Source organism: Myxine glutinosa, chromosome 12, assembly GCF_964187855.1.
Source record: "Myxine glutinosa chromosome 12, kmMyxGlut1.1, whole genome shotgun sequence".
NCBI classification, from domain to species: Eukaryota; Metazoa; Chordata; class Myxini; order Myxiniformes; family Myxinidae; genus Myxine; species Myxine glutinosa.
This window is the reverse complement of record NC_136272.1, coordinates 101,950,835-101,964,492: the sequence shown is the minus strand read 5'-3', so window position 1 is coordinate 101,964,492 and position 13,658 is coordinate 101,950,835. Positions and strand designations below refer to the sequence as shown.

Sequence of the window (13,658 nt, the reverse complement as noted above, 5' to 3'; positions counted from 1 at the left end):
AGGGCAGCATGTAGAATCATACTAACATAATCATAAGACTTTAAACAAATAAAGAAAAAAAAAATACCTATTTCGGGGGGCAACCCCTCCTCCCCCAACCCAATATACCTCCTAAGACCCCAATTTTTCTAATTCCTTGAACAAACATTGGTACATCATGGGTGGTGAAGGTTGTGGTGAAGTTTCGTCAAAATTGTGTGTGCAGTTTCTGAGAAGAAAGCATATACCTATTTTGAGGGGCAACCCCCCGTAGAACCCCAAAGGGCAGATTTTTTTTTAATGCCGTGAATAAACTTTGGTACAGCATGGGTGGCAAAGGTTGTGGTCAACTTTCATCGAAATTGTTTGCATAGTTTCAGAAAAGAAAGCAAATACCTATTTTGGGGGGTCAAACCTGGACACACCTTGACCCTGCGTAAACCCCCTCAGACCCCGATTTTTTAATGCCATGAACAAACTTTAGTCACAACACAACAAATATCATTTGTGCCAAATTTGGTCGCAATCCCATCATCGGTTTCGGAGAAGAAGTTTCGAGTGTTTACGGACGGACGGACGGATGGACTGACGGACAACGCCCACATAAGCTCACCTGAACTTTGTTCCAGGTGAGCTAAAAAAAACAATCTGAAAAGACAAATGGCTTGTTTAACAATACTGATTCTTCACTGGAGGAAATGCACGTTCAGCCTATAGCGACCTATAACAAAGTTCACAAAGCCAGGAACACTGCTCCCTCCTCCCTATCCCCACCAAAGAGGCCAAAAATAACCAGAACTCCCAATGAAATCAGCAAGAGGCTCTGGATCTGTGCATCAAGCACGACTCACCTCCAGACGCAATTGTGTGAAATGAGAAATATGTTCTTCAAAACCCCGGCAGACATTGACGGGCAGATCTGCGGACAGGACGATTCCCACAGCAGCTCCAGGGGGAGCACCTGGCGATACGTCGGGAAACATGTAAAGACCATTTCCCGAGCGTAGCGCTGGTGACCGGCCAGGGTAGAGCGGGCACAGCCAGTTATTCACCTGGTATAAATAAATACATAAATACAAACATACATACACGAGTTTGTTAATACAGAAATACAAGCATCATCAATCAAATGTCAAGTATCACTGCAAAAGTGTTTGCACCTGGGAATCCAGCTTAGTACATCACAAGTACCATGCAACATTAATGACCTCAAAATATCATCACCACAACATATAAACACAAGAATAACGAATGTGGATCGAACGCAAACCGACCTCAATGAAAGCAGCAGGAGCCTGTCCGCCTGGAGGAGCGGGAGCGCTGGGTCTAAAGGTAACAATGCGCAGGTAGCCGGGGTAAGAAGGAGCGGTGACTGGACCGTTTGGGCAAACGAAGAACACCTGAACACCGTCGGGGATTAAAAAAGTCTCGATGGCATTAGGCCCCAAGAGTTGCTGGACAGGCGGAGGAGATGCCATCATAACCATTGGACCAGCAGGAAGTGAAAACTCTCCATGCACCGTGCCGACTGAAAGAGACGTGTGGCCCTGCACAGATTGTGGCGAATATGCTGGAGGAAGGTCCACCGGGTGCCCATACATCGTGGTCGGCGGCAATCCGGAGCCGGGGATTGGGTGCACGGATCCCGATGAGAAAGGGACCTTTTCTGAAGGAGGGGCGAACTGTGGGTACAGGTTGTGAGGCTGAGATGGAAGAGTTGACGGGGCCGATGGTTCCAAAGGATTGACCGTCAAAGCTTCGAGACGAGTCTGAACATTATGAAGCAACTCTGTCATCTTCTTTTTGGGTTCCTGCCCTTCTGCACTCCTACAACACATAAACAAGAAAGAGCAATCAGAGATTGCAGGTCCTCGCCAGGACGTGCTTGTGTGGTATATTGTGTGGTGTTTCTTAGCTGCTGTTTGTGTGGTTTATTGGTGACATGGATTTATGTTCGATCCAATATGGCTGCCGAACCACGTGACCGATGACGTCATCAATTTAAATCATTCCATACAATTTTTGTGTAGATCACGCTTAAGAAATTTCACTGATCGGATCAACCGTTCTACTAGTCTAATTATGACGTCATAATGTAGGCACTGGTGGCATCTTTGTGAATCTACATGTTGTTCCCCATGGGAAGTACTTGACAATGAGCCATGTTTAAATTTGTTCCATGGAGCGGTTTCAGAGACATAAAGGTGCAAAGTTTTTCGGTTTTTCCAAGATGACGCCATACCACATGACCTATGACGTCATAATTAGCAATAAAAATTCTACACGACGAGGGGCTCCTATGGTGAAAAGTGTTGCGTCAATCGGACCAACGGTTGCAGAGAAAAGCATACTCATGTTCTATGTGGACAAAAACAGACCCAAATGCAATAACCTCTCTGGCGATGGTAATAACTCTGACAAGAAAATAACAGATAATTATAAAACAAGAGGGTTCATAGAACACCATACTCCATGCAGTGTTCAAATATAAAATAAAATAAAGATTGTAAAGCTCGTATAAAAAAAATTCGGGTATGCAGGTGTCTCCTGATACCTCAGGGAGATGGATGCCCCTGCTTTGCATAACCCCAGGTCACCTCTGGGTAAGGTGTAGTACCTGTCAGCCCCCCTTACCAGGGTAACGGTCCCGCAGCCATGCGGTTTAAATGGCAGATGCACATCTGGTGGATTTAGAGTCCAGTCGACTCCAACAGCACGGGCGGAAGAGGGTGAATTCCCCAACGGCCAGCAGAGGGACGGAGAGGAGTGGCGACCCCCTGTCTATACCACACACTTACCCGTGTGTACCAGCCATAGAAAGGCAATGCCATCATTGCCCGAGGAGACTCGACATCATCATAACAAAAAAATTCCGGAAGTTTACCGCTGTTGATGCAGCATCTTTTTACACCGCCCTATTTCATTATGTTATTCGTGCCTGTTGTTTGTGTCCTTTATGATGTCCTTAAAAACAGAACCGGTAACCTGCAGGTTCATGTTCAGGTTAATGTTCAAAATGTAACATTCAATTTAAATCAAGTCGTTCCTCGATCGATCTCATCAACTGACGTTTGTGGACAGACGGATGGACGGACAGAAGTGAACCGATTGCTTATGTTCTACATCGCACGGTCGTGAGCACGTTACGTCTCTTACTTGGACTCTGTGGCCTGGATAGCCAAGCCCTGCAGCAGGTATGCTTCTGCCAGTCGATAGCTCGGTAAACAGCGAGGAATATCTCCTGCCTCATCAGCTTGGAGAGCAAAGGACATTGCTCGCTCAGCATCCACCAGCAACTCCCGAGACTTTGTACACTCCGCCATGGATGACACCTGTGACGTGCACACACATACCCACCTTAGTGTGCAAATAAATATCCTTCCAAGAAAAAAAAATCTACACTTTCCAGATGTTACGTACTGGGTGTGAGCTTATCGCTAACTGTTCGGTGAAATCTACTGACATTTCTCCAATTTGTTAGAGATTAGTTATCCTGGTCCCATGAGTATGAAAGCTCCATGAGTATGAAACACCACAACCACTCCTCCTACTTTAAAGGCCCCCATTATTCCCATCTTATTGGGGGGTTGTATTTGTCTTGTCTTCCACAAATCACCTGGCCAGGCCTGGCATTCCATTGAAAGTGATTTGGTCAGGAATTTGCCACTTGCTGAGGGTGCCAGGGATAACTCGCATACTCTTCGAAAAGGACACCATGGTTCCTCAAGTATCCAACAACTACTAGTGCTGGTGGACGGATCCTCCTTCTTAACTTGACACCACCCTGCGAAACACCAGGACGACAGTTTATAGCTGGGTTGGGGTTCAAACCCAGGCTAGACAGTTCAGATGAAAGTGTGGACCTCTCGAGGCTGTCTTAATGCCACCCCTTTGACAGCTCAGTGCCAATCTACCTTCAAATGTCCAAGTACAAATTGGAATGCAGTTAGGTTTGTACATACAACATTTTCCTTTGCTTCACAATGTACAAACACCAGACGAATCAGTCTGGATAGCTGGACAGACGAAAAGCAGGTAATTCCTGCACAAACTTTAATAATGTGCAAGAATTCTAACGTTAGATATTTCATTAATCACAATGAATGATCTTCAGTATAGGACTGTATGGTACAGTAAATGGAGACACATACACAGATACATCGACACACACACAGATACATCGACACACATACACACACACAGATACATCGACACACACACACACACACACACATACATCGACACACACAGATACATCGACACACAGATACATCGACACACACACACACACAGATACATCGACACACACACACACAGATACATCGACACACACACACAGATACATCGACACACACACAGATACATTGACACACAGATACATCGACACACACACACACACAGATACATCGACACACACAGATACATCGACATACACACACAGATACATCGACACACACACAGATACATCGACATACACACACAGATACATCGACACACACACACACAGATACATCGACACACACAGATACATCGACACACAGATACATCGACACACACAGATACATCGACACACACACACAGATACATCGACACACACACACACACACACACACACATCGACACACACACACACATCGACACACACACACACATCGACACACACACATCGACACACACACACACACATCGACACACACACACATCGACACACACACACACATCGACACACACACACATCGACACACACACATCGACACACACACATCGACACACACACATCGACACACACACACACACACACACACACACACACACACACACACACACACACACACACACACACACACACACACACACACACACACACACACACACACACACACACCTTCAAGGCGCAGCCTCGATTTAAAATACGGAAGTCAATGAAACAGTTGGACGCGCGGCAACGGCAAGATGAAACGGAAGGCAAGGCAGCAAATGGCTATTTTAACTATTACTATTACTATTAGTATTACTATTAGTCTATTTAGAAGTTTCTCCCTGCTATCTCCAGTTTTATGGTGTATTCCGATGAATAATGAACGATTGAAAATGGAAGAAAATACGAAATGATTAAAGAAGGAACAATATTGGTTTGAGGAATTATCCAAGGCTCTTTTACAGTGTTGTCAGTCCCCGTTTTGATTTATATTTTATTTTTATATTTATTTTGGTTGTCCATGTTTGAACCAGTGGTTTCCGCTTTTTCGGTCCTATCACGCTTCAGGCGGTGTATACGCACAGTGAACGGTCGCTTGGTCACCGCGCTCTCTCATTCTTTGGCGCTCAAAATCTCCGTCCGACAACTGAAGTTAATCCTTCCCCTACTGGATAGAGGGTTATTGCTCTTGTTTCTACAATTACTGCCGCCAATTTCTAATTGTACCTCAGTTTTTGGCCCCGAGCAATATTAAACAAACATTCAGAAGTTTATTTCTGCCAATCGATGTCCGATCTGTATTTCGGATCCGGCTGGGACTTTCGGAATGAATTTCGCATTATTAACGAGAATAAAATGTTTCTAGGGTTGACATAATTTATTTTCACCATGACCTAATTGAAGCTCATGATCTCATTATAGACTAATTTTATCACATTTTATCACAACGCGACCAGGGTTTGTCCATTGATCGTCTAGGCTAGAGCCCTAGGCCAAGGGTGTTTGCCCTTAATTTACACCTTGTCCCTCAGTTAAAGGTCCAGGTCAAATGGCGGTCTGAAAAAGTGGGTTTTTTGAGGGGGGGTCATCGCTCCATTTTGCCAACGCGGAACCTCAAAGACAGCTTGGCCTTCCAATATGTCCCTGCACTAAAGTTGTGCATCTGTAGTGTCCTTGACCCAATTTTCTGTCCTAACTAAAAACACATAACTTGAATAATTTTCCTGATTTTCATGGAGATTAGAGATGACATTTTCTAAAGTCACACCAGCCCCAACTGCTTAAGGTGATATGGTGGTCCAAAAAAAAATAGCCATCAATGCATTGTGGGCACCAGGGGAGGTTTACCCATGAAGACCGCAGATACTTGTGCCCTTCCATGGTACCAGCACGTGGCGGTGCTTTCGAAATGCTCACCTGTGTGCGGGTCACGTAAAGCCTTCGAGATAGGAAAGTTTACAAGATTTGGGTTTGCTGGATCAGGATGTGAATATTGCAGAGGTACGGTGGATCAAAGACCGCACTTTCCAACCTTTAAATCCTCAAGTTTACAATGTATATTCCATGTAATGGATATGGTGGTCGATATAATATAGCATCGTTACAAGGGGCCAAATGACCTTCTATCCACTTCTCCCTTACACCTTATAGTGGACCAGCAACCTAGCTAAAAGAGCGCTAGAAAAAGTTTTGATGGCATGGCGTGTTAAAAGCAGTCATCCATGTTGAATCTGCTCTACATGGCGTGGGGATTAGAAAGTTCCCGGAGGACATTCTCAAATTTGACTTTCAAGGTCATTTGAGGTCACAAAGGTCACGTGGGGTCAAATAAGGACAATGTATCTAAATTTTGCAATAACTCATTAATGGAATACATATACCTGCGTGTTCAAACTTTGGCACTAGATAGCGCATTGTATTGGGCTTATTTTAAGGTCATTTGCATACGCATAGGTAAAAAGCATCATGGGGAAATTCAATATGGCGTCCACAAAATGGCCACCAAACCTGTCTCTGGTGTAGAGTAATGTACAACATGTCTTTCTGTAACCCATAAATTCCCCAAACCAAGAACATTAAACTTATCCAGTATGTAGCTTACACTATTGGGCTATTCAGAAGACTATTTGCCTGACAGTGCGAGAAAAGGATCATGGGAAATTGCAAGTTGCGGCCACACAGTGTTGTCACAGATTTGTGTTGCTCTGTTTTACTATATAACATTGAATGTTGCGTACATGTTCTTGTGGAAGCGTCTTTACAATGATATTTTCTCTTCTCGTTGCAGATTTCACCAGCTTCTCGTCAGAACAGAGATCAGGATTATGGATCCAGTCGCTGTGATTAAGCGCAAAAGCCAAAATCAATGGGACGACACACGTTGTTTCTTCTGCCAGGAATGTACAGCAACATCTGTCGATCTGCAGACAGAGTCTATCGAAGGAAAACGCCGAACTCTCATTGTTGCTCCACAGAGAAGAAAACTTAATGATACAAACAATCTAGATGTGCTAGGTAGATTGGATATTGTGTCAGAAGCAAATTTTCTTGCAGAAGAAGTGAAATGGCACAAGGCATGTTACAGTACATTTACGTCCGAGAGTCACAACAATGAGGAAATCCGAATGTATCATTGAAATGGCCCAGAATGACCCAGTTATGAGCGTAAGACTGGCAGGTATCAATGATTTGATAGCAGCTGAGGGTTGTTATCACCTCCGATGTTGGGTAGCGTTTGACAGGCAAAACAAGCAGAAACACGTTGCTTCTGCATCAGGTCTCGAGCACGATGAGAGTATGGACACTCTGTGTTTCGAGTTGATAACAGGATTGTCTCGTGGCCATGTGTGTGACATGATGGATGTATGGCGCAGATATGAGTGCATTAGTGAGGAAGCTGGTTCAGATGTTCCTCTGAAATACCAATCAAGGAGGAAGACTTTCTATGAAGATATTCAGCAGAAAGTGAGGCATAAGGGAAATTATGTTCGGCCTTTAGACCCGAAAGCATACTTTCTTTTGTACCCTGGAGAGGTCAGAGTTTCTCATCTCTAAAACTCTCACGAAGGCAGCAGAACAACATGTGGCCTCATCGGAAGAGGAGTCCACCGATGAGGAATTGACATTATCCCTTCATCCTAGCAGTATATTCCAGGAAATGGTGCATGTTGCTCTACGTGTCAGACAAGACCTACAAGATACCCCGGGTCGTTCAACCACATGGCAGGGTATTGATCAGGTTCATGTTGAACGGGTGATTCCTGAGAGTTTACACCTGTTCCTGCGCTTGTTATTTGGCGGCACGGCTGCATTGGATGAAAGCCCAGAGGATGACGATGATGATGACGTCAAGCGCAAAGTGTGCAGCATTGCGCAAGACATAGTGTATGCTGTTTCTGACAGTCATAAACTAACTCCAAAGCATATTGGATTGGGTTTGGCTCTTCACCAAGCCACCAGGTCCGAAGCACTGGTGGATATGTTTCATGCAGCAAACCACACCATTGGTATTGATACCGTCAGACGAAATGACACTGCAATAGCACAAAACATCCTAGACAAGATGGAAAACAATGATACCGTGTTCATACCGGAGAACATAGTTGAAGGGCACATGGTTCACTGTTCGTGTGACAATATCGATGTGCTGGAGGCCACTCTGGATGGCAAAAACACCTTCCACTGTACACAGATGGTGGTTTGGCAACGGGGGCCAGAACCAGAACGGGATACAACCAACTACATTGACCCCACCATTCAGAGAGCAAGAGCCATAAAGCCTGGGAGTTTGCGGACATTTCAAATGATTGATCGCGCACGCTTTCTATCGGGCCAGAGGCCGTCACCTGTCTTTGGTGAAGATGCAGAGATTGATGCTAGTGTTTGGTTCAACTATGCTGATGAGAGATCAAAAGCGAAGTCCAAAGATCTGGCTTGGATCCTTTCCAGGTTACATGAAGATCCTCATATGGTTCCTGGGTGGGGGGGCTTTCAATGCAGCTACAAGCATCGTTGACCCACCCGTAACTACAACGGGAATGTTGCCAATTCTACAGGCCCCAGCTAACGACGACACCTTGACAACTGTCAACAGGTTTGTCAGTATCTCCAAGCACATAGGACAAGATCATACAGTTATAACCGCTGACCAACCTCTGTACAGCCGAGGGAAGGAGTTAGTGTGGGCAAATCCGGTGTGACCATGTAATCTTCAGGATGAGGGGATTGCATGTATGCTTCAACTTTCTCAAGGAAATCGGTCAACACATGGAGAGTTCTGGCTTGGATGACCTGTGGATCGATGCAGGGGTATATGCCACAAACACTACCGAGTATGTTGGAAGGGAAAGCCTACTACCGAGCTGTACGCGGGTGATATGTGATAACGATATTTCGTCTTTTTGTTCTGTCAGTTGCCATACAGACACTTAAAGATCCCAAAAAGACTTAGAATGCCATATTCTGTATTGCCAACAATGACCACTAACACAAACATTATCTCTGAGGATGCTATATGGTTGCCCTTTAAATTTCCCATGATCCTTTGCATAGATTCTTATGCAGATCAGATTTGAAATGGAAGCAGGTGTTGAGCTATAGAGTTGTGAAGTTTCATATTAAAATATTGAATGGTATAGACTATAGACGTTAGAGAAAAAAAACTGCATTACTCTACTTTAGAGCGACTTCTTTTTAATACCTCAATTGGCAGCCATGTAGAATTTTCCCATGATGCTTTGTATCTGATTATGCAAATTGATTGAAAAAAAAAAGAAAAAACAGCCCAGTACAAGGGCCTATCGAATCTCTCCTCGTTTGGGGCCTCAATTGTTTTCATCACAAATATATTGCAAAAACCAGATAATTACTTATTTGACCTCACATGACCTTTAAGGTCAAAACTGAGAATGTCATCTGGTCACATCTTTATCCCCATCACATGTAGAGTTGATTAAGCATGGATGACTGCTTTTAACACGCCATGCCATCAAAAGTTTTTTTTTTTTTTTAACGTCCCTTGACTGGCCAATTATTACATTTCCTTTGCTGTAATTGAAGTTCAAAATTTTTGTCAAGGACATGCAGATTATTATAATATATATATTATTTAATGCATCTTGTGCTTAAAGTTAAACCTCAAAATTGAAACATTTTTAACACCTTGCATTAAACATGCCCAAGTAACGTTCGAGAATAGTAAACAGATTTGCAAAGTGGATCAAAATTTATACTTTAACCCAAACTATTCCCACTGGGGGAGAAACTTTCATAAAATGGAGGGCCGTGCCAAACCTCCCATTGGAGCTTATTTGGGTAAGAATGTGGCGTTTTCCAAATTTCCCGGCTTCGCCAAGCACACTACGGGATTTCCGTTTCATCGTCCAATTATTGCTATGGGACGGTGCACCCAGCTTAACGCCGATCCAGCGGATGATACACTTTAATGTTAAGGCCCAATCTAACAGTAGTCAGGATGACGATCAAACCCAGGATAACCAGGTTCACCAGCTTGACCATTGAAAAACGGAACAATTTGTCGACCAATGACTTCCCTTTAAATTTGGTGGATTTCAGGTACCATGATGAGCATCAAGGCCTTGTGTCCAATCACATCGATCCTTTTAATGCCATTTAAGGGGTCCACGGAAGAAGAAGGAAAAAAAAAAACCCACGTATATGGAAATAAATTTTATTCGAGATATTGTCGGGCATTTCCACAATAAGTGCTTCAAGAACTTCAGCAAAACATGGCTGAAGCTTTAATCAAAGCCCCAATTCTAAAATACTAGATAATGTAAATCAGGAATTACAAAACATTACAGGCTGGGCTTGACCGCGCACCATACAAAGTGCGACACTACCACTTCTCACACAAGTCAGCTTAAGATTTGACATAAAAGCACTAAAACACATTCATTTAACGCATTACAAAGCATGGCTAAAAGTGCCTCCTAAAATACTACATCGCTTCTCAATCCCACACCAATTTGCGTTAAAATACAAAGGAATTAAAATTTGGGAGCAATCAAGTTTCTTCCGAGAGTCAACACAGCGGTGGCAGCTGCGATACAGACAGGAACCTGAAAAAAAGGGGGGGGGGGCGGGAGTAAAGGGGGTTGAAGGAGAAATCGGAGCCGCAACTGTGCGTTAAGAACTGGAAGGATGAAAATGCAAGAGGAAAAAGAAAGTTATTTAAAGAAATTGCACCACTGTGGTGTCATGGTTAAAGTGTCCGCCCAGAGTCTGGGAAAGTCAGCAGTGAGGTTCCTTTCAAGGGAACCATCAAGACTACATTGCAGACATCACCAAAAGTGTCCCACAGCAAGATTTGTCCTACAATTAGCACCGACTCCATACATGGAATCAACACTTACTTTGGTGTGCTGTACTTGGTGTAGAGTGACTTGAGAGTGCAGCATCCAACAGCACGATGAGATTTCACGAGGTCATGTAAACATGCCTCCAGGTCACAAGTCTGGTACATGGCTAACTTGGACAGGACAGGCGGCTTGTACATGTGCAGCAACATAGAAAAAAAAACACGCTCATTGTGAAGAATCTAAAGCAATGAAGTTTTATTCAAACTCTAACATATTTGCAAAAGACGTACCCAGCTCTCCATCGATGTCATGCAGTTTGAGAGCGCATAAGCAGCTGCAGCAATGACAGAGGGCAGGTAGGCAAGGTAACACTCACCGTCCAGGAAAGTCAATTCCAGCAAGTACTGTGGACACATTACACCGATGCTCAAGGTACTCGTGACAAAACGGGCAATCCGATTGCAAAAAGCAACGAGAAATATTAACGGAACCAGAGCGCACCATAGCCAGGTAGCGAGCCTTGTTGGACAGCGGATGCCACTGCATGTACAGCTCCAAGAAGCACAGGCCAGTGGGGGCAGCCAAATAGAATCTTAGCGCATAGAGCAGTTGATGCTCCATGCGCAGCACCTGCTTCATCGTGTACGTGTGGTCCGTCACATACACAAACTCATTCACATCCGGTGGATACATCTCTTGAAATTTCCTAAGCACAAGGTGCACACCATCGTTTTTAGTCACTGGTAGAGTTTGTGCAACATTTGATCTCACATCGGGGAGGAAACAAGAGGACATATACAAACTAACCATCCACAAAATGCACATGGCCTCTTGGAAGAGACCAGGCAGACATGACCAGGAGACAGACACAAACACAGGTTCTAATCCAGCCCCAACTCTAAATTGTCATCCTGGTGTTTCATAAAAGTGTGCGCAGTACCTAAGATGGACGTCAAAAACCACACGGTGTTCATGAAGAGCTCGCCGACACCCTGAACAAATTACAATTCCTGCCCTAACCAGCAGAGGGCATTGCAGCAGCACAGCCTTGCCCTCAGCAAACAGTGCTACATACAAAAGACCAAAACAGCTCGAAATACCATTCCATGACATGCTAGCATCACTACATGCTTAGCAACATTTTAACGTGTTTGATGTGTCATCTTGCAGTTCAACTCGTGACGAATTATGACGTTATTAAATCTACAGAGCACCTCTGCTCACCACGGTTTGTCTCATTAAAAGCCTCAATTGGAAAAAGTGGACGGAATGAATGATAAAGATTGGTTTACCTTGTTGGGCAGAGGGGTTTGTTCACAAACAAAAATGGGCCAGACATTCGTGGGGGGTTATTTATTCATTTTTAAATACAAAGACATTATACAAATTGCAGGGACAAGGGACAAACAGTATATATATGGGATTTGAACCTGGGCTCCTTGGAAAAATCTTATCGATAAACATTGCAGATATTCTCAATTTGTTCAAAACCAATTCGTTCTTGGCTTCACTACATTACACTGGCCAATCACCAACTCCAGAACCATGCGTGTCGCAAACAAGCTTCCCTGCCTATTCAGATGACCTTACACCATTAATACCAATGGTAGTCCAGTCTGTCCCATTCCACTATATTCCCTCCAATCCAGGTTGAAGACCTGACTATCTTAACTACCGAGTACTTGGTCCCAGTCCATCAACATACCATTGGCATTCCGCTTCTCCACGAGCCTCAATTAGAGACCACATGGTTCTACCCAAACAGTTTACAGTACTTGTAGCGTTTATCGTATAGGTAAGTTTGAGACACCAGAGCACTTGGGTCGCACAGTACACCAAACCACCTTCGCTACTCACGCAGCCACGTAGAGCGCGCACGTGCCGAGCAACTGAAGCTTTCTGCGAGGCAAACTGGTGCAAGATAGGAAACGGTCCACATAACCAACGGCGAGGTGCAAGGTCTCATCCTCCAGCTTGTATTCCAAGCTGACATCCACCATCCAGTCGAAGAGGAGGGTACGCATGGTGTGGTTCAAGTCTTGCTGCTTGCGCATGTACTGCGGCTTCACACGGAGCCGCACCTTCGTGGGGCACACAGGAGTTTAGAAACTCAAGACAATCACACTAGAAAGGCAGTCGTGGAGCAGTCTCGACTCATTCATTCTGGAATACCACTTCAATAATGACGTCATTATCACCATCATAACCGCATGGAGAGTTTGAATTTTTTAAACTTTGCATATGTCAATGAGTAGTTTGAGCAAATATCCAAAAAAATTTCCCACCTTTGATCCAATATGGCTGCCATATTATGCAACCTATGACGCCAGAGTTAGCAATAATATATGTTCTCCATGGAGAGTTCTTAGGTTTAAAGTTTCGCATTGACCAGACAAGCAGTTGCAGAAAAACATTTTTAAAATGAATATATATGGACACCAAGACAGACAAGAGCATTGCATATGGTTAACCACATGGCCGATGTGTCCCCAGCTATGTCCTCCTTTTCGATCCTCAAGTCTCCATCTGGCTGGGTTTATTTTTTAAATACCGGTATCTAAAAATATCTGGAACTTTTCCATTTACGATTTGATACTTTTACCTTAAATAGTTCAACCACTTTTGTACATTTTATTGCTGTGATAAAATGTGGTTATGGC

General features: G+C 44.0%; 2 protein-coding genes across 2 annotated transcripts in view; both read right to left on the bottom strand.

Moving 5' to 3' along the window:
* Nucleotides 1-4,918, bottom strand: part of LOC137437697 (spartin) — a 28,306-nt gene extending 23,388 nt beyond the window's left edge. Inside the window, exons 1-4 of the mRNA XM_068132217.2 lie at nt 4,865-4,918; nt 3,136-3,311; nt 1,254-1,806; nt 831-1,031 (exon numbers count right to left, since the gene is read on the bottom strand). Coding sequence (XP_067988318.2) covers nt 831-1,031; nt 1,254-1,806; nt 3,136-3,302 — 921 coding nt within the window. The 5' untranslated portion in view covers nt 3,303-3,311; nt 4,865-4,918. The remainder of the gene's footprint in view (nt 1-830; nt 1,032-1,253; nt 1,807-3,135; nt 3,312-4,864) is intronic.
* Nucleotides 4,919-10,352: 5,434 nt separating this feature from the next.
* Nucleotides 10,353-13,658, bottom strand: part of LOC137437217 (cyclin-A1-like) — a 9,137-nt gene continuing 5,831 nt past the window's right edge. The window contains exons 4-8 of the mRNA XM_068131582.2: nt 12,856-13,079; nt 11,500-11,704; nt 11,289-11,402; nt 11,053-11,186; nt 10,353-10,758 (exon numbers count right to left, since the gene is read on the bottom strand). Of these exons, the coding sequence (XP_067987683.2) occupies nt 10,722-10,758; nt 11,053-11,186; nt 11,289-11,402; nt 11,500-11,704; nt 12,856-13,079 (714 nt within the window). The 3' untranslated portion in view covers nt 10,353-10,721. The remainder of the gene's footprint in view (nt 10,759-11,052; nt 11,187-11,288; nt 11,403-11,499; nt 11,705-12,855; nt 13,080-13,658) is intronic.